Source organism: Cynoglossus semilaevis, chromosome 12, assembly GCF_000523025.1.
Source record: "Cynoglossus semilaevis isolate Cse_v1.0 chromosome 12, Cse_v1.0, whole genome shotgun sequence".
NCBI classification, from domain to species: Eukaryota; Metazoa; Chordata; class Actinopteri; order Pleuronectiformes; family Cynoglossidae; genus Cynoglossus; species Cynoglossus semilaevis.
In genome coordinates, this window is record NC_024318.1 from 14,107,584 (window position 1) to 14,128,579 (window position 20,996).

Sequence of the window (20,996 nt, forward strand, 5' to 3'; positions counted from 1 at the left end):
GTCGTTTAATATTCTTATAAGTGTATATTTTTATATGTGTCAATATTATTATTAGATATTTTTAATCTATTTAAACTGTGATGACAGTTTATTGCCACATGATGTCGCAATGGAATATAGGATACGAATTTTAATGGCTTATTTTGCGTATTCAATCAAGAATGACCATTTCGTGTTCTGTCAGAGCAGAACACGAAATTGCCATTGCTTGATTGGCAATAAACTGTCATGACAATATTAATATTTCACTTGAAATATTTTAAGGAACGTACAAGTCTTTGTCTTTTTATTCTTAAGTAAACAATGTAAGATTTAGCGATATCAAGCGGTCGTATAAGGGAACTTTTAATGTTAAATAGAACTCTCTTAACCATCGTATTCTAAGGAAATTGACACCGCATTTAGTTATCGTTAAAGCTTAAATTTATTGAAAAAAAACTAGTACCCTGCATATACATTGGACTGAGGAGGGGCAATTCATGACGCCATGGACCTTCAACTTGGTCGCAGAGGCTGCTGGGAAAACCTTGCAGTATCGCAGACATTTTGGATTTAAAGGGGCTGAGTGGCCGTCAGTGTTAGCTCTCGGTAAGTAATAACAATATTTTATATGAAATTTAGTTAAAACCCAACATGTAGCTTTAATGTGACGAGATAATATTCTACACTGTCGTGTATATAGTCAATTAGCCCATTGGTTTTTATAGGGACAATTCGTTACACGTAGGGAGTGGTGATGCTAACATGTTAGCTGCTAGCTTATTGCGGACGGGAGCGCCACAGATCGAAACCTGCATTTTGCATTGTGAGGTTAATTGAATTAGCAAATCAAATGTAAGAATAATACATCTTAACAACGATTACGCCAAAACCCACTTATTCACACAGCGTGGTAGCATTGTAAAATCTAGAATAAGTACGTTGTGAAACTGTGAAGATCATAATACATTTTGTACCTAGTCATGAGCATTGCTGCAGTGCTTATGTCATATCTAACACATTTTAAAGAAAAACACATTATGGAATTGGCATGGATGTATATATTATCTGCTGCTGTCTTCTCAAGCTTATAGATGTTCTGTCGAGTCATTATTTTATAACTAACCTGAGGTTACGACTTTTGATCTGCATTGCTCTAAGTTAAACACAGAACAAAACAGAGTTGTGTGTTCGTGTTTGGTGTTTTGACTTCACGCTAGGTAAACACTAATCAACATCTGTAACCGTACTTGTGTTATTTATTCAAACGCGAGTGGATGAACACAGATGTTTCAATGAAGTGATCGTGCACAGTGTCAGTGGCACTCTCTTCCCCACGGTCCCAGGCCCTGCCACACCCTCCTTTTATAGGCTCTTCTTTGCGTTTCATCAGTGATTAGGACAAAACAAAATTAAAACCTTTTTTTTTTTTTGAGAAATTTTAGTATTAAGTATTTTGCAGACACTGACGCAGACAGGAAATACAGCTATGCAGAGGAAGCAGAGCGCAGATCAGGTGTCATTACTTCACTTGAAAAGAGATTCTTTCCAATGATTCAAGCTTTTTTACTAATATTTATTAGCGAACAACATCTTCCTATGAATAGGTGAGAAAACAGATTACCTAATGCAGTTAGTTATATGAATTGAAGACCAGTAACTGAGGACAAAGGACAACCAAGCGAGTCAGAAAAACAGTGGCAGTCGTTTCGCCTTTAAGCATAATCATTCATTATATTGTGCTTTCATATTTGGTGTTTTGATTTGTTTGTGTTTTTTGTGGTTACTTTTCCACTTCAGCATTCAATATTTTCAACGTTTGATTCCACACAATTTTAACTTGTCAATGAAATACATGTTTAGCTAAACTGAGTCAAATAGACAGTATTTAACAACATCAATTAAACATTGCCTTTGTAGAGTTATTTAACTAAACATCAATAAACATTTATCATCAGAATGTACTGTGTTAATGTAGGCGATACAAGGATGTAAGTCAATAAGGAGAAATCATTTATAAATAAAAGAACATTTTCCAGTATAGAAAATGTTATCTTGTTATGTTTCATTGATGTGTTTATGGAACCTTGTTTTGTAGCTAGTTTGTTGGACTGTGTGAGACCAGTGATTTGATCATGTGTGATCGTGGCTGACAGGACAGTTATAAGTGCTAAATCTTTAGCTTATGTAGGGAACCACAGCTTTGTGCTTCATACATGAATTTTTCACACATTGTATCATTTGCCAACAGTCTCTGTCATGCAGGTTTTTATATTGTGTCTAATTTGGTGTGTTCCTTTGTGTCTGATTGGTATAATAAAACCACCGTCTGCATCAGGGCGGTTGACCCCATCCCCCATCAGACCTGCCTGTCTGCACTCTATTTTCCTTATGCTGTGGGTGGGGTTTATGCTTTGAATTATGCCCTGGATTGATGTTTGTTGTTGTGAATAAGCAGTGAGAAGGTTACCATCATTCTGCAGAAAACCAACCCCTGTTCTGCTTCCTGTAACATCACCACATAGCTCTATCATTAGAGACCTGTCTGTCTCCCACTTGCCAGGTTTTTGTACAGAGAGCTGCTTTTTGGATAAGTGCTGCACTGTTATGATACATTCAGCTGCTGTGTAGTGCTGTTGCTGCAGGAGCAAATTTTATTTCATCAGCTTTTTCCTGAGCCAAATCATGACGCTGTGATCCTCTGACAAAAATAAGGTTGGTTCCCAGGTTGTTAATTTGTAACAGCTGAAAAGACTACTTATGAATGATGGACGGCTCCACGCTTTAGATGTTTTGACGTAGTAGTGTTTGCCTTTTACACATTCAAACATTTCAATGTTGTTGTATTACTGAAGCCAAAAGACATTTTAATTTATAATTTTTCTTACTTCTGTTAGAAGCTGTAAAATGCAGAAATGTTTTGTATACAACCTATATTTAAAATTATAACAAACAATTGAAAAAAGAAAAGCACCTGTGTAGAGAGAAATCAATATTATAATATTGATATTCTTATTGTTGCTCTTTTACCTATGAAAACAATTTTTCTGAGTCTTTGATATTTAGTTCTTCCTTCAATGTCAACGTGTATGTAATCCTTTACGGCATATATAGTATTATTGTCTTGAGCTAGTTCTATGGCCTTCTTTCTAGAGATCATGAAGATCCTCCAACATAATCTTGTTCTTCCATGTGCCCAAGGTAGAGAACTATATAAGGGTCAGGAATGGTATATCCCAATTTTCACAGAGAGCTGAATGCGTAAACTGCAGGGACGTTTAAATGGATGTATATCAAACTGTCATGTTATGCTGGAGACTGAAGGATATCTCTACCACTTGTTTGTTTTTCCTTGTTTAAAGAACTGTTTTTTTCTGATTAGTGGTGACTGCCTGACTTAACCTTGTCTGATCCTAATCATTCTTTTAACGTGATCACGAGGGGATTTGGATAAGAGCTCAGGCTGAAATAATGTGCAGCATTTTCAACTCAGTTGTGCTTTTTCCATGGTCAGCAGTTTGGGTCATTTGATTTTATATTGAACCAGAGGCACCATAAAGACTTATTTCACAACCACTGTGACTTGTGACTGTCACAAACATGATCCCTGTGTTTTAGTCTCCCACTCTTCCCACAGGTTTCATTTGCATAAAACTGAGGTGTATGAAGCAAACAGAGGTGTTAAATATTAAGTCAAAAAAATAACTGGAATGTTGGACTTTATCACACAACGTTAAAAACCTGGAAAATATTAACTGTGTCTGTTTGGGAAAAGCATTAGTGTCCACTACTAGGTGAATATGTAAATTATTTTTCAAGAGAAAGCAGCTTTTCTCCAGAGACTGACATAAAAGCAGCATTTATTGGGGATTTCATCCACAGAAGTGTTGAGACAGCTGAGACTGTGAGTAACCGTAAATGAGTTGTTTGATTTTTTTTTTCTTTCATGTTTTATTCAGAGCAGGTGTTAGCTTTTATTCCAGGAAGTCTTTCAGGTACCAGTCTGTTCTCATGCCTTATCTTGTGAGGGTTGTTCCTGTCTTGATTTATAAAACACTACGCCTTCATACCGAAATAATGTTAAAACATCAGCCATCTATTACAGACATATTGTATAATAGCGGCAGTAATATCAACATTTAGTTTGTGCTGCAGTGTAATGGACGAAGCTTTGTTTTGGATTGACATACTGACTGGAATTAATTTGTTTTATTGGCTAATTAATTTAGTATGTTGTCTCAGTGCACTTTTGTATCTTTTCTGTGTTTCTCTGGTGTTTGTCTTAAGTGTTAATTCCTCTGTTACTGTGAGTGTTTGTCTTTAGTGTTAGTTATTCTGTTACTTGTTATCATGCAGGCTAAGTTGACTGATCACACCTTTTCCTCTTATGTACCTTTTGTAGGGGATGACTGAAAGCCTTCTAGTCAGTTTGTTCTTAGCATGCGCATGCAACTCAATACACACCCTCCATTTATTATTGTAAGATAATACAATAATCGATAATCTCCACTTCCTCTGTGAATTATGCATGACTAGTTTTCTTTCTGTAAGTAAAGTGTGTAGATTCGTTAAAATCAAGTGAGGGTTGCCGTTCAAATGAGAACGTTTGGAAAGGAAACGCGTATAAAGATGATAAACATGTCATCTGCCAGATTTTTTTATAATTTATCACTGCTGCTCTGCTGACTGAGGCCTTCGGCTTTAGGCTCCACTGTCATCCTGGTAAAAGCTTTTATACAGACTGACTGACTGACAACCAGATGGCTTGTCTACTCTATATCATAAAGTACACTAACATCATCAAGACTGACAGAGCCAGCTGTGATTACTTGGTGTGGCGTGCGTGAGTGATGGGTGTCTAATTACTACACGTCAGTAACAGACCAAGTTTGATTTGCTACAAAGATGACCTTGGACTGTGCAGCAAAGACATTAAAAAGAGACTGCGTTTAGAGATGCAAGCAAATAAGGAAATAGCTGTATTTCTCATTTTTATTTGTCAAATTGATTTCCTCCTGTAGTTACCCTTGGCATATTGATTACTCATTTGTTGGTTGATTTAATACGGTTTTAACTCTGAAGATGTATACCTTCATCAACAAAAATAACCTAAATACTTAAAAGAAAATATTTGCTTTACGTTCTGCTGTTGTTGGCTGCTGTGAGCCTCCTCATCACTAACCTTTCATTCTCATCTAAGCTGCTTAAATACACTATGGAGACAAACCCTATGTTTGGAGTTCAATTGTAGGAGCAAGTTAGTGTTTTGTACTGTCATTTACAGTACCATGGCTCAATGAGTCATCGTTCTTCTTCAGACTGTTTGGGTAAAGCTGAACTTGTTCCGTGCACTGGTAAAAATGCAGACATAACATTTTCCTCTTTACCAGCAGCTGTGGCTCTATGGCTGTTATTGTTACCTTATTCTCCTGGTGACTCTTCAGTGACTTCATACTGCCAGCAAGGCCTCTGTTTGGATACATTTTGGTACCAGAGGGCTGTCTCTTTATAGCATATGTGTGCCCTGCAGCACGTTAAAAGCTGTGGTCAAACAACCAATCAGAGTATATCATAGGTACCAAATCACAGCATGCCCTCCTATAATAACATGTCCTTACAGTTCTAGGCAATTATGTTGCTTTATTTTTAAACACAGTTTAAGAAATTAACCTGGTAGCCTTTGGTAAAAGTGAGTCCCTCCCGATATGTTATTTTGTTTCTTTCTCTGTTATTTTCAGTCCAAGTTACAGTCAGAGTGTATAAAGAATAAAAACCTGTTAGGATAATTCAAAGGAGAGGAGGAGAAAATAACGGCCCTCTAGCATGCGGAAACAAAATGAAAACCTCATTCAAATTGGAATAGCTGTATAGTGTATTTTATTTGTATTATCTTATATTTTATGTTGTATTTTTAGTTAAGTTAAAACTAAATAGGAAGTAGAAGATGCAAATACAGTACCTGAAGGGAGTTGCATTAGCAGAATGTTGTAACATTTGCCATTGACCTACGTATATCACTTTGACTTCAGTTTCCTGAATTACACTGTTAAACTTCAGCTCGTCGTCGGCGTCCATTCATTTCTGTTCTCTAAGTCTATCTTTTTTCTGAACAGGTGTCCCTGGGCTATATAGATGATGTCCACCATGGTGTATCCAAGGGAAGAGAAGCTGGAGAAGCTCTCTCAGGAGGAGATCATCTCCAACACAAAGCTAGTCATCCAGGGTCTTGAGGCCTTGAAAAATGAGCACAACTCCATCCTCCATAGCCTCCTTGAGACGATCAAGTGCCTGAAGAAAGATGAGGAGGCCAACCTGGTGCATGAGAAGTCTAACCTGCTCCGCAAGTCGGTGGAAATGATCGAACTGGGTCTGGGAGAAGCACAGGTAAGATAATAAAAGAAGTACAAGTCTTTGTACAGGAGCTATGACTGTGCTTTTGGTCAGTTCTGCTTCTTTAGAGCTTCCTTATTTTATAGTGAGCTTGTGTTGTGACTATGATTCATTTATTCTTAGCAGGCCTGAGCCCCGACATGCTTTAACACCACTCACGAATATTACCTCTGTAAAAGTCATTGCTGTTAAATTTTTCCTTGTCACAGGTGATGATGGCTCTGTCCAACCACCTGAATGCTGTGGAATCTGAGAAGCAGAAGCTGCGCGCACAGGTGAGGAGGCTTTGCCAAGAAAACCAATGGCTACGGGATGAGCTGGCCAACACCCAGCAGAAGCTGCAGAAGAGCGAGCAGAGCGTAGCTCAGCTGGAGGAGGAGAAGAAACATCTGGAATTCATGAACGAGCTCAAAAAATACGATGAGGATGTATCACCCACCGTAAGTACAAATCACTCATTAAGGCATCTGGAATTTTACCTCATTACATGTGTATGCGTTTTTTGTTTTTTTTGGGGGGGTGGGCGGTGTTTGAAGTAATTGAATATTAAACTAAGAAGAAATTGTAACAAAGAAATAGCGGTGTGTCTGAAATAAAACTAGGAATGTGAAATTCTAAATTTAAGGTTGGTGTGTTTGAAGGAACGTTGACACAGTGGCAGTTTATGACACGAGTGAATCTCTGCTTGTTATGCAAGTTGTTCTGGGGTTATTTAGATAAAGACTGTCATTCGTGAATGGATGTTCTGTCTAAACCTATCACAGAAAACTTCAATAAAAAAAAATGATGGCCCCATGTGATCCTGAAATCTCATTTATCACATTAAACAGAAAGTATGTAAAATTACTGCATGCCTTACTTTTCAGATTATGGTTCAAATAAGCAAAGCTAATGTGTTAATGTGCATTAACTGAACAAATATGATGTGAGATTATGATGTCTGAGATTATGTCTGTTTTGATTAAGCCCTACACATCCAGGGGAAACTGATCACCATGCAATTTTCCTCCTACATCATATTAATGATGACACTTATTCAGGGAAATGTAAAAGGAGTCTGCTTTTTGCTTAACAAAGGAAAGAGATGACTAACACTATGATCTCATTGTTTCTTTCCACTTGTTACACACTCTTATGATCAGTGCTGACCTCAACTTTGATATAATTATGCTGTCATAGTAACAATACCCGGAGGTTTAATCTCACACTTTGTCTTTGATGTAATCAAACCGTTATGTATGTAAATCTCTGTTTATCTTTCTCTGGTGAGGATCTGAATCTAAATCTCGTTTTATCTTTGTAGCAGGAGGAGAAAGACCGCGAAGCACCAAAAGATACTTTGGATGACCTCTTCCCGAATGATGAAGAGGATCACGGACAAGGAAGTGAGAACGACAGCGTTATCTATGATTCTATCATTTTATGAGTATTATACTCTTTATATATATATATATATATATATATATAAATAAAAAGAGTATAATACTTTGTCTTTCTTAACTTGCATATGCACTAATGGACACTCAAAGTGACCTTTTTACCATCCCTGACCCCCACAGTGCAGCACCAACATAACAGTGCAGCTGTTGCCGCTGCCCAGCAGGGGGGCTATGAGATCCCAGCCCGTCTGAGAACCCTCCACAACCTGGTGATCCAGTATGCCTCTCAGGGCAGGTACGAGGTGGCAGTGCCCCTTTGCAAACAGGCTTTGGAGGATCTGGAGAAGACTTCGGGCCACGACCACCCTGATGTGGCCACTATGCTTAACATCCTGGCTTTGGTCTACAGGTCAGACAGACCCAGTCAACCCTGTTTAAATTTTCTACTGTTACTTGGTTGTTGGAAGTCTATTGTTCAAGAACTTGAAAGGTTCTATGTCATCTCTTCATTCTGTTCTTTTCTGACACATTTAGGGATCAGAACAAGTACAAAGAGGCGGCCCATCTTCTCAATGACGCTCTGTCTATCCGTGAAAAAACACTGGGGAAGGATCATCCTGCCGTAAGGGTCCAATGATTCCATGACACAATTGCTTGAATACTGCTTGTCAGAACTACAGTTTTACTGTATATAAAGGTAAATCTGTCAATAAAAAGTCTCATCATAGATATTTCTTGTCTTTGTAACTAGGTTGCTGCGACACTGAACAACTTGGCTGTGTTGTATGGAAAGAGAGGGAAGTACAAGGAAGCTGAGCCTCTGTGTAAGAGGGCTCTGGAGATCAGAGAGAAGGTAGGACATGTCCCTCAGTTCCTGATCATACAACCTAAACTGAGCCTCAACCAATGAACAGTTATCCTGTAATGAAGTCATTTTTGGTGTTGTCCTTGAAGATTTTACCGTCAAGGTGTTTTAGATACACATCGAGATAAGAAAAAGGAAGACATCACTGATGTAATGGATTAAAAATGACAGGGTTATTCTAAACCTTCTTCTGACCATCAGGTCCTGGGGAAAGATCATCCAGATGTGGCCAAACAACTCAATAACCTGGCCCTGCTCTGTCAGAACCAGGGCAAGTATGAGGAAGTGGAATATTACTACTGCCGCGCTCTGGAGATCTACGAGTGCAGGCTTGGCCCTGATGATCCCAATGTGGCCAAAACTAAGAACAATCTGGTAAGAGAGGTTCATCAACACCATATCAATGTGTGCTCTGTGTTTTGTCCATCCTACTGTACACAAACACACTTATATTGTATTCACACCATTAATCTTTCTTTCAACACAAGATATTAACTTTGATTGCTTTAAATTACATTTGAATAAATGACAGTATAAAATTAAGCAATTTCAATAAAGCAATTTAATGTTTTTTTGGGACGGTTTCTTTTTATCTTTTTGATTCATTTTTTATTTTAAGCTTAATATGCGGCTGCCTCAATCCAGTCCCAACAGTGATGGAACTGTACGTTGACAATAACTGCAGTCCCTGTGGAGCTAAATTGTTTTGCTTTTTTCCACCAGCCCTCGGAAGAAAAAAGAAATGCAGGAGGATCATTTACCTTGTCTTCAGGGTCACATTGAGTCAATAAGCTGTTATAATCCATCATAAAAATGTCCCTTTCTCTCTTCCTTTTGTCTGTAGGCATCCTGTTTCCTCAAACAGGGCAAATACAAGGAGGCTGAGATTCTGTACAAAGAGATTTTGACTCGCGCTCATGAGAAAGAGTTTGGGTCTGTTGATGGTAAGGCATCATGAAAAAAAACTGCTTTTTACATTATATAGTGTATAGGAGTGCATGTTTTTTTTAATCCATCTAATTTTCTTGATTGGTGGAGGGTTTTGTTTTTATAAGATTAGTAAAACACTTTTAAGAAGTATTTCCTTTCTTCTATCATCTGATATGATACCTACTGTTGTCTCACAACAGTGAGCAGAGTCAGAGATGGACCGATGGTCAAAAAGTGGACGGTTTTCTAAGCAGGACGCCAACATACTACGTTCAGAGGACTCAGTAAATTATTTACATAAACAAAGGAATAAAGATTTTACCTGTCTGAAAAAAAAAACCAATAAAAATACCTCACTCTATTTCCTCTGTTTTTTATGCGAAAGTGACGTTTTTTTGCAGGCAGTTTTCTGTACTTTCAAAGTAGAAGTGACTTACCACAATGGTTTCATGTTTCTGTCAGAAATCTGTCTAAAGAGTTGTCTTTTGTTTATTCACACTTTGTACAAATATATATTTAATTATATGTTCACAAATGGAGAGTTGTAGGTCACAATTGTGCAGAATTGTTTTTACAGTACAGGTGCCATGTCTTTAGAAATATTACCTATATATTTTTAATAGTGTAACTGTGTTAGTTGTGTACTTAGATAATTAGATAATCAGCTACATGTCTTTAATGTCTAGATTCAGTTTATGCAGGTTTTCAGTCTTTCCGTTATCTTAATAATTACAGTGGTTATATTATTAAATATTAAGTAAAATAGATGTATTGTGACTGAAGTTTTCCAATCTAATTCAGACACAAAGTCCATTTTATAATGCTAGATTATTATTATGATTATGATTATTGCCCTAACCGTTTGGTGAAAGTGCAATCCAAACAAACTGCGGTTCATCATAGTAAGATGGTAATTTTTCTGTCTGGTTTTAATACAACTCTAAGTTTCTTGGACCTTAAATACATTAAATATATTTTTTATTGACAGTGAAGCATTTGTTAGTAAAATTAGCCCTGTTCCAGTTCTGTTGTATACACTACCTCTTCTGTCTGTCTCCCTTCAGCTGAGAACAAACCAATCTGGATGCATGCAGAGGAAAGAGAGGAGATGAGTAAGGTGAGGGTTTAAATTTAAATATATATTAAGTTAAGCAAAAGTGTTTCCCACACACTGAAGTGTTGGTAAATAAGAAAAGCAGTTTAGTTGTTTTCCTGGGAAGCGAACTGTTATCTTGTCCTTAACATTGTCCTGGACATAACGGGTACATTCTGCAAATGAGAGTTCTGTGTAAACAAAGGGAAAATGCTGCTGAACTATTTCAAATCACCACTCCCCCTTCACGTGTTTTTCTTCCTTTTTTCCCTTATTTACTTCCAGGGCAAGCATAGAGACAACACTCCTTATGGGGAGTATGGAGGTTGGTACAAGGCCTGCAAAGTAAACAGGTGAGTCAGAGACGGATAGGTGTGTGTTGTTTTTATAGCTTGATAATAGACCTGCCATGCCAGTGATTGGACCAAAGTGAATTAATCTTTGGTTAATGTGGGAATGTTCTATCTAATCATAGATTATATTATGTTTAATTACATTTGAAGACAAGTTGGTCCTTCTCACCTGAAGACAAGTTATGTTTTAAATTTGAACCTCTACTGCTCTAACCAATTTGCTTTAACATTCAACGTCTGTGTGTGTGTCATGTTACTTCCTGTAATAGCATAGACTGGTATTTGTATTTAAGAGCAGGTGAACAATAATAGAATGGTGATTTATTGTATTTATTAATTTGTCCTTCATTACTGCCACTCTGCATCTTTATTTTCCAGCCCTACAGTTAACACCACCCTGAGGAACCTGGGGGCTCTGTACCGTCGACAGGGTAAACTGGAGGCCGCTGATACCCTGGAAGAGTGCGCAGTGAGGTCTCGCAAGCAGGTCAGCAGCATTTCCTACCTGGAAATGGTCCTTTATGCATGCAAACAGCCCATAATAGTTCCTGTTTTTTGTGTGATTTGATATCTCTATCCTGTTAAACGCAGCAGATCTCATGTTATTTCTTTCCTTTTGTCTACATTGCTATGGATCCAGAGCAACACAGTAAGTGTTTTGTCTCTGATAGCCTCAATAGACCATCTCTCCCCTAACCTCTGACATCGCCATTTCTAATGTTGCCTTGTCTCTGTGATGCTAACACAACAGTCAGTCCACCAAGAAAGGCAGGAACTGACATAAAACCACATTCAATTCCACCACATACCTGTGCACTCTCACCCACATCAACCAGCTAACACCCACAATCTCACGTCCTCTAAATATAACAACCTTTATTTGTTTGTTCTACCACCAGGGCATTGACCCCATCCACCAGACACGTGTGGTGGAGATTCTGAAGGATGGAGAGGGCGAGAGACGAAGGAGCCGGGACAGTCTGACCAGCGTTAAGTATGAGAGTGGCTCTGAGACAGGCGAGGAAGTGAGTATGGGCGTGGAGTGGAATGGGGTGAGTACAAATCCACTATGACTGAGTCAACTTAAATGACCTCACTGGAGGAACAGAATAATAACATCACAGAGAGTTTGGACTGGTGCATGTCTCAAAAATAAAGCAAAACCCTTTAACTTAAAATCCTTTCCTTCGTAAAAGGACTGATTAAATAGAAAAACACCAAATTGTGAAGAATTCATTTTGACACTGTATGAGAAACGGTACGCTTAAAAATGTTTAGGTTTCATTAGTTCAGAAGAAGAGTTGAGTACACGCTGAGTTCCTGTAGGTTAATACCAGGTTTCAAATTCAATGCCAGAAATTGCCATTATTAGTCTTGGGGTTTCAAGATCACTGAATCCATTTTAGGAAAGATTTAGTTTCAAAAACCTGGTATCCCATTCTTTACAGTTAATGGAGTCATGAGTCCTAGACTTGAGTACTAAAATACCGTTTCTCCCAGTTCTCTGAGGATGCACCTGTCCATTAGCTCCCTGTAGAGTACTACAGTACTAAGTTCTTCCTTACATTCACAAATGTGAAGCTGATTGAGTGTCTGGGCATGTTGGTTTGTTGTTTTTGTTTTTGCCTCAGCTTGCTCTGGTCCACATTTGTATGTTTTAATTGTCTGGCTGTGTCATCCAACCACATTGTTTCAGTAAGATTTTTACTGACAATGTTTGTTACACACAAGGAGGGAAGAGAAACGAGGCACAGGGTTGTACTGTAGTAGCTTGGCATTAATACAGTAATGTCCATTAGCTTTTGTCTGAATGACAGACCCCCTTAAATTAATTGTTAAATGCACATTTCTACCATTAAATATGGCTTAAAGCACTGCCCTGCAGGATGATTGTTTTTTAAATCCAACATTATCCTCTGCTGTTTTATAGCCTCATCATAATGTCTCCTCAGCCTTTCTCTCAGATCAACACTCTTTTTGGACATTGGTCCACTTTTCTGATTGGTCACTCAGTGATGAAACATGCTGACATTTTGTATCAAGTGGCCTCTGTTAAAGCTGTTTCCCAGCCTGAAGAAAGCCCTGTGGCAGTGGTTATATAAAGCCGGAGCAGAGCAGGACTGTGCCAGCAGAGCTGCCTCAGATCAGCCTGTGCCTCTCCCTTCTCTTAAGTACCGCCACGCCTTTTACCAACATGCATGTAACAGTGCCAGCCTGTGCTCACTAATGCACACTAATGGACCATGTGTATTTGTCGTGCTTTCACATGGTCGACAAACGTCCTTACACCTGGTGTGCGTTACTTGCTCTCTGAGTGCGTAACTTCACGTTAAAGGGTAGGAGTTTGTTTGCAGTTAATACGCTTTCTTACACACACACACACACACACACACACACGTCCATGTGCATACCACAGCCACTCAAACCCCTGCACTCAAGCAAAACACATTGCCAAGTGTATGTATCCAAGCGTGCACTTGTCTTTGAAACATGCATTTACACAGACATTTAAAATGACTGAAGTTTGTGCAGAGAGCTAGTATTTCTTAAGAATGTGTGTATTATATTTTATTTTCTCTATAAAGAGAGAATACATTATATATTACTACTGTAATACTATTTTATTATTATATATTTATTATTATAACTATTATTAATTAGAGTATCATAATACTATTGTTAAGTTTATTACATTAATGAAGGCCTAAATAAAGAAATTTAAAATAACAGGGTAAATTGCTTGTTCTACGCTGTGGGCTTGTTTCTATGTTCACCTGTGAGTTGATGTAACCGCAGAGCTTTGCCTTAACCCGTCTTCATGCTGCTTCCCTGTCAAGGAGGCTGTGGCTGCGTTATTTTACATATTCAATTATCAGATGGATGTTTTCAGTCTGTGTTTAACCAGTGAACATAGATGAGAGTCATGTTTACCAGGTCTTCTGTGTAGTGTCAGTCATATACCATACAATGTGACTTGTGTAATAGTGTTAAAAACTTTGTGCTGTCTGTCCTTGACTTCCTCTCGCTGCCTGCTTGTTTGCATGTCTTCTAGATTTTGTTCTTTGCCTGTTTTTTTCCTTCTCTTTGTGTGACTAACTTACTTCCACATTGATTGCTGTGCCACGACAACCAATCAGCCTGTCGACCAAACTTCTTTTTCTCACGTAGTGGATTGTACTCTCCTTCTTTATTTCTCAGTCTACACAAAAAACTTTAGGAGTGTTTATCAAAGGGCAAGAAAACTAGTTTACCATTCACAAATATCATTTTGTAGGTGGATTGTGGATTATTTTTGTTGTTTTTTTTCACTTTTTAAATTTAAATCAAAACTAGTCTTTTACACAGATTGATAGAGGCCTTATGCGAATACAGATTATAGCGCTGACACCTGCAGATGCCTCGTGTCTGCAGTGCACAGTCACTGGGCGGGTGCACTGTGCCAAGCCGGTGCTTTTTTTGGTACCAAGAGAGGAAAGAAAAACAGTTGAGTCACTGACTGCAGCCGCCGACTCACTGCATCAGTGACCTGCTTCTTTTTGGTTGTGCAGCTCTTTAAACAATTTATTCTCCTGCTGCTGCATTTGTTCCTTTTAAATAAAGTTCAAAGATTTAACTGTAATTAATAATAATAATAAAAACCTCTGAAACTAGTAGATGAGAGGAGCCCTTTAGATCTGCAGCTGTGTAGAGCTCTGTCTTACATTTTGTGCTGTTTTTTTTTTTGTCTCTTTTCTCTCTCTCTTCTCTTTTATCAGGCCTAAGCCATCAAGATTATTCCTCCATCCTTCTCTCCTTCCCCAACACAATAGCAAAAGGATGTGTGTTGTCGTTCCCTCTGGCCTTCTCTGTCCCAACAGTCCAACAGCTCTCCTACCATTACCGGTGCCCCCCTCCGACAGAGACTCAGAGAGTCGACTGACCACTGCTGGGACGTTTAGTCTTCTTCTTCATCTGCTGCTTCTCTCACTGTCTGTCTCTTTCCTCTCACTAACCCTGTATCGTCCTTCATTTTAAAATCCATTACTTCAGCTCTGAGTCTCGTAAGCATTCAAATAGTCACGTATGTAATCTTCTTCCTAAAACTTGCTTGTAATTTTTCATATGTGCATTGTATATTTATATGGCGGGATCAGAAGGTCAGTGTAGGCTGAAATGTTGAATATAGAGGGGAATGCTGGGATATTACGATCATAGTGAGTTTGGGAAGCAGCTCAGACTCCAGGAATCACTCCTACACACTCACCGATAAAAGACTGAATATTATACAGAGGTCATTTACACAGTTCCTTTGCATATTTCTTTCTGATTTGTTTTATTTTTTAAATATGTTCCTAGTCTTTTTATTATGTAAATCTTTAACAAACGGTTGATGTGGTTTAAGTATGAAGTCAAGCCTCAGATCAAATGCCTACAGAATTTAGGAAAAGGTACTGTAAATTTTAAAATGCAAAGAGAGCTATTTACAACAAATTGTTATAAAACTAGTTAGCAGTAGAATAGAAGGGAGTTTAATGTGATTTTTTTTTATAAATATTTAACTTTTTTGTATGATTTTTGTTTACATCGAATTACTTTGTCGTTTTGTTGCAGATTATAAAGGCATTAGTGCGTCACCAGTGCCATAGGGTTTAACCTGCTGTGAATGACCACATGTTCTCAGCACTATTCAGGCCAAAGCTGGCGGCACACTGGTCAGATCACAGCAAGCTCTGGTTGCCATAGCGATTTGTTTTCAGGTAGTTCGCAGTAGCTACAGTGTCCTTGGTTCAGTTTAGGCTTATTCATATTCTGTTGCAGTGTGTACACAGAGCCAGGCTCACATGTACAGAGACAGTAATTTACAGCAGCTGGAGCAGTAAAGGCAGAGTGACAGCAGGGACTGGAGAGGGATGAGCAAGTTTAATAAAAACATATCCTTCAAATGATTCAGCCTTTCAGCCTGTGGAGTCGTCCTCAGCTACACTCTTTGGGATGGAGGCTCTTGTTTGTTCTGTATTTATGCAGAGGCCGTATATAAGCATTAAAACATAGCTGCCTGCTTACAACAGTGAAACAGTTTAATATAGTGTTTAAAGATTAGGAAGCTTCTGTAGTGCGGTTTTGGAGCAAATGGTAATTTACAAACATGAATAAGATTACATATTTTATAAACATTCACTGAGAAATAACTTTTGATGTCCTACATCTGAGATGCATCATCAGCTTTACAGGTAATGACTAATTCCAGAAAATTCTGTTCAGATGAAATCACATTTTTAATTAGGTATTCAAGAAGAGATGTTAAAATTGACAGCTATGTATCCAGGTAGTTTTTTGTTGTATTTTTACAAGGTACAAAGTTACATCCTAAACACATGCATCGCTTTCAGGGTTACCTTCAAGATTTTCTTTTTGAAACCACAGTTTGCAACCCAAGAGATGCGTCCATTAAAAAAACAAAAAAACAAACCTATGTATGCTATATAATTAATATTCTAAGTTAAAGCCAGGAGATAATAGGCAGTAATATGGCACAACTTTAAAAGCAGATGTAGTTGTCGGTCAGTTTTATTAAATTAAACTGCGAATGAGCAAAAATGCAAACGGTCAACCAATGCCCATCCCTGTGAGTGGAAAGACAGCTTTAGTAAAACGTTTTGAATTAATGGAGAAGAGTGCCGTGCTTTTATTTGGTTCTGACGTATGAGTGAAGTTAGAATTCAGTGGAACTTTATTGTAGTCTTAGTGTGTATTAGTGAATATTTTGGTGGTACAGTCACAGCAAGCGCTCTGGACATGGACATTATATTCAAAACTTAACAAGTTCTGCCTTTTCTGACACCGTCGCTCGCGATTGACCTTAGTCCTTTTGGTGAATTATGAATTTTATTTTTTTTAGACACCAAAGTACAGTGCTAGTCGTTCCTGAAGATCGTGTTTTTTCAGACGTGTGACTAACTGATTGTAAACTGACTTTAACATCTTGGAAGTGTATCATCGGCTGTATTCATAGATCTGACAAGTGCGTTCGCTCTCATTCTGCTACTTGCCTTGACTCTTCATTCCTTGCAGCGAGTACATCTATACTTCTAATGCAACTCTGAACAAAATTACTGACTATGTTCCCTTCACATAGTTCTCACAATATTGTTGTGTTAGTGGAATGCTTATTTATTGAACTGTCTATTCTTGACATACATATATATGGATATATAGTGTGGCTTCAGTTCCTTAAAATAAAAGAACATACATGCTAAGGTCTTTAAGCACTATCGTAGGACTGCATCATATTTACCATACTGCATTGTGAAGATTATTGCATCAACACTTGTTGGTATCCTCGAATAAAATTTTTCATTGGTGGAGTTTTGTCTTTTTTCCATGTCGGTTTGACATTTTTGTGTCAGTGTGACACTGTGTGTGGAGAAAACGATTGTTCACTGGTATCATCTCTGGAAATGGAGCTTTAAAGCTTCTGAGTCATCTGCAGTTCCCTCTACTGGAGATTAGGCTACACTGCATACGTACTCCTGCAAACAATTTTGTCTTTCGAAAAGGGCTTGGAGTAGACATTTTTTCACAGTAAAATATCAGTATTTTTAGATACAACTGAACTAGTGATACTGTTAACACATAAAGGGCAAAAGAACAAATGATTTGGTTTGTAAGCCCATCATCTGGAAACAGAAAGCTATTTATTTTGTCAGCACAAATATATAAAGAAGTCCCTCAAAATATTAGCTGACAGGTAAAAACAGATGTAGGATACTGCAAGTATATTCATGACAAAATGTAAATAAACATAATCATGACATTTAACCAATGTGTTTTGGGGTTTGAGGTGTTAAAAAACGTGATACCTGATTCGGACTTGGACTAAGGAAACATTTATAAACAAAATGAATCAGTTGTCATTTATTTGTTATCAATCTCCTTTGAAATAAAGTTGTGGTTTTTATACCCCAATTAAATTTAGTTAATTATAAACTCAATAATTAGAATTCTTCCATACATTGTGTTCTACACACAAACAGATATTAAACAATGGATCTTAGGTAGAAATTATACACACATATAATTATATATGTACATATATACATAAACACATATATGGGTCACTTGCGCACGTGTGGTTTCAATAAATTATTTAAATCATTAGATTGGATGTTAATGATGAGCCAGGTACAATTATCACTATAATCATTTTAAACCTTTATCAAGATCTTTGTGTGTTGATTTCTACCTTTTCTACTTCACATTTTAATAAAGGTATATTTTCTACACTCCTACATGAAAAAAAAACAATAAAAAAAGTATTTTTGATACAGACATGTATTCTTGTTCTAAGTGTGCAGGTGTGATGGGTTGATGAGTGTGTGTGTGTGTATCTGTAGGATGGCAGTGGAGCCTTGCAGCGCAGCGGCTCTCTGGGGAAACTCAGGGACGTCATCCGTCGCAGCAGCGAGCTCCTAGTGAAGAAATTACAGGGCAATGTTCCACCGGAACCCCGCAGCACCAAGTAAGATCTGAAAGACTCCTGGAGACAGTCGGCATATCTTTGTATTCTAGTTTTTTTTTTAAACTTCCTTAATCCTTTAATCTTCTCTTGGGTTTTAATCTTTCTCTTCTACCTTGATGCATTATGTTCAACACTGTTAGTTCAGTACAAGGGTCTGCAACATGAGGCTCTTGGGCCATGTGTGGTTCTTCTGTCTTATTTGCTCCCCCATGTAATGTTTGTGAATGGACAAAACGTACATTCATGGCTAATACATCGATTCAGTCAGTTCATCCTGCTCTGTTGGAGACACTGACATGTCAGTGACTATCAGATACTGACTAAACAACAAACCAGCATAGAGTCACTGTTAACTGTTAACAATCTTTCAACAGCATGAAGCGAGCTGCTTCCTTGAACTACTTGAACAAATCCAGTGATGATCCGTTTCAGGTGATGAACAGTTTTTTTTATATTAGTTAACTCATATTTCCCACTAACAAATGCCTCATGAAACATCTGAATTTGTGTCTCCCAGGCTCGGAGCAGAAGTAATTTCAGGGAGAGCCGTGGCCTGAGCTCCAGCACCATCAACCTCTACTCTGGAAACTGAGCCGTGTCCCATCAGCCCGTCTGTTCACCAGACCAAGGATGCTTCTCCTTCTGGCTCTTTGTCACGTGATCCTCCTCATCAACACTACCAGATGGCGTCTGCCCACACACTAACACCTTCACTGCTTGTCAAAGTCTGACCCAAAAATACATTGATTTTTTTTCCATGTAGTTTTGTTTTTAGTTTTGAAGCCTGATCGCTGCCTTTGGTTTTCCACTGACACACTGTTATTTCCTCCTCCTGAACTCATCATTATCTAAATGTGTGCTGCACTTTGACCTCTTTTCTTTCCACAATGTCACCAGTGCCGGCGTCATCATCTTTACATCAATTTAAGTTGACTTTTTTTTCTTGTATATATGTTTTTTTTTCTTCAATGTAAAAAAAATAATGTTAATTCAGTTTTAGGTTTTCAGAAAATCTTTAATGTAAATGAACATTTCTCATTAAGGCTCAATAGAGATTTAAATTGTCAGGTGTTGGGTAAAGCTTTGGGAAACAGGGTGAAATATCTGAATCATTTGACTTTTTATAGATAAAGTTTTTTTGTTTTGTACCAGGTTTTGGAAAATGATTTGATTTGATGACGCTGCTTTAACTTCTTCAGCTTTTTGACAATAGACTTGTGTGGTGAAAAGCACAGCCATGACAAAGCTATGATTGTATATAAAGGATCTACAGAGCTGACCTTGGTTCAGTCTGCCTGAATGACCTCTGGTGCCATACAACACTCTTCTGCTAAGGCGATCTCCTCATGTTGTTTACAGTGGCGTGGACGTGTCCTACTCCTAGATCTCTATGACGTGATTATAATAGATTTTTGCACAATTCTCAGACGGCTGTTTCTTGTCTTCACATTTATTTTTAGCGACACTACGTAAAAGAAATGGAATGTCTAAATGATTTATTGTGTTTTTAAAATCTTTGAAATGTAATTGATCCAATATGTAATAAATATAAACAGGTTACTGGGTAAAGATCGACGTTTCATATTTTATTGTAAGTTTTGAATGTATATTTGTTTGGATCTGGTGATAATGTCACATACTGTATGTTATTGAAATGAATAAGATCTGCTGTTGAACCTTAATTTAGAAATAAATCGACTGCAACGTTGTGTTTTTTTGTAATTAGTGTTGTGTGATGGCACTGATGTTGGTTTGAATGTCCCTAATCCTTCTCCATTTTATTATCCTTAAGACTATTTTATTACCTTCTTTGACTGCTTTCTTAAGAAGTTGCTATGCTTAATAATCTACTAGGTCACTGATTACTGTTTTTGATTTATATTTTATCCTATTTTGTCCCCAATGTTCTTGATTTCAGATTTTTTTTTCTTTTTTTTTCTTAGTATGTAGTGTCCTTGTGTGTTTGTGTTTACAGTGTGCCTTTATAATCAAAAGGCATAATGACAGTAATAATTATTATTATGCTGGTCCTATATAGTGTAATTACATATTTAATCATCCCCCAAACAATGTTTTTATTCAAAATACTTTATTTAGAAAATGTGACTTAGCTGTGACGGTGTCTGTAGTATTTAAAACTATACTGTAACACAAACCATCAAGTGTATTTTATATTTTATTCATAGCTATCAACTTAAGTGAGAGTAATTTCCCCTGCAGTATATTTTACGCGTTACATCTTCAGAACTTATGCTAAAGTATTTGCAGTTGTGGGTGTAGTTTCGGGTTTAACCAGCAGGTCGCAGTGTTGTACTCGTTTTACCGGGTCAGGTACGCTCACAGGAAGCTGGCAGTGAGAATTCACGATAAAGCGCAGAAGAAAATTACCTAGGCGTTGGGATTTCAATGTAAAATAAGGTTCAAGTTTATATATCAAATAACTAAGAAAAGTCAGTAAGCTCCGAAAGTCACATCCTTTTTTTACAATAATTGTGGTAATTAAGTTTTG

General features: G+C 37.6%; 1 protein-coding gene across 7 annotated transcripts; it reads left to right on the forward strand.

Annotated features, from left to right (window-relative positions):
• The first annotated feature begins 445 nt into the window (after positions 1-445).
• Positions 446-20,196, forward strand: klc1b (kinesin light chain 1b). Of its 7 annotated transcripts, none has more exons than XM_008322317.3 (17): positions 446-588; positions 6,093-6,363; positions 6,579-6,809; positions 7,673-7,754; positions 7,929-8,157; positions 8,283-8,370; positions 8,500-8,601; positions 8,815-8,988; positions 9,458-9,557; positions 10,608-10,660; positions 10,922-10,989; positions 11,368-11,476; positions 11,630-11,638; positions 11,889-12,041; positions 18,363-18,487; positions 18,862-18,919; positions 19,005-20,196. In XM_008322317.3, exons 2-17 carry the CDS (start codon positions 6,112-6,114, stop codon positions 19,077-19,079), a joined length of 1,908 nt encoding a protein of 635 aa, XP_008320539.1. In that variant the 5' UTR covers positions 446-588; positions 6,093-6,111; the 3' UTR covers positions 19,080-20,196. The 7 variants fall into 7 exon arrangements, with proteins under 7 accessions (XP_008320539.1, XP_024916844.1, XP_016892586.1 ...); XM_025061076.1 differs by having other exon boundaries at positions 7,676-7,754; XM_025061075.1 differs by lacking the exon at positions 446-588 and adding an exon at positions 3,785-3,883.
• Positions 20,197-20,996: the final 800 nt, after the last annotated feature.

What these genes read in the sequence shown, in the direction of transcription:
- klc1b (XM_008322317.3), top strand. Translation starts at nt 6,112, where the DNA reads ATGATGTCCACCATGGTGTATCCAAGGGAAGAGAAGCTGGAGAAGCTC. An exon ending in AGAGGATCACGGACAAGGAA is followed by an intron (nt 7,755 to 7,928) that starts GTGAGAACGACA and finishes TGACCCCCACAG; the next exon opens with TGCAGCACCAACATAACAGT. An exon ending in TGGGCGTGGAGTGGAATGGG is followed by an intron (nt 12,042 to 18,362) that starts GTGAGTACAAAT and finishes GTGTATCTGTAG; the next exon opens with GATGGCAGTGGAGCCTTGCA.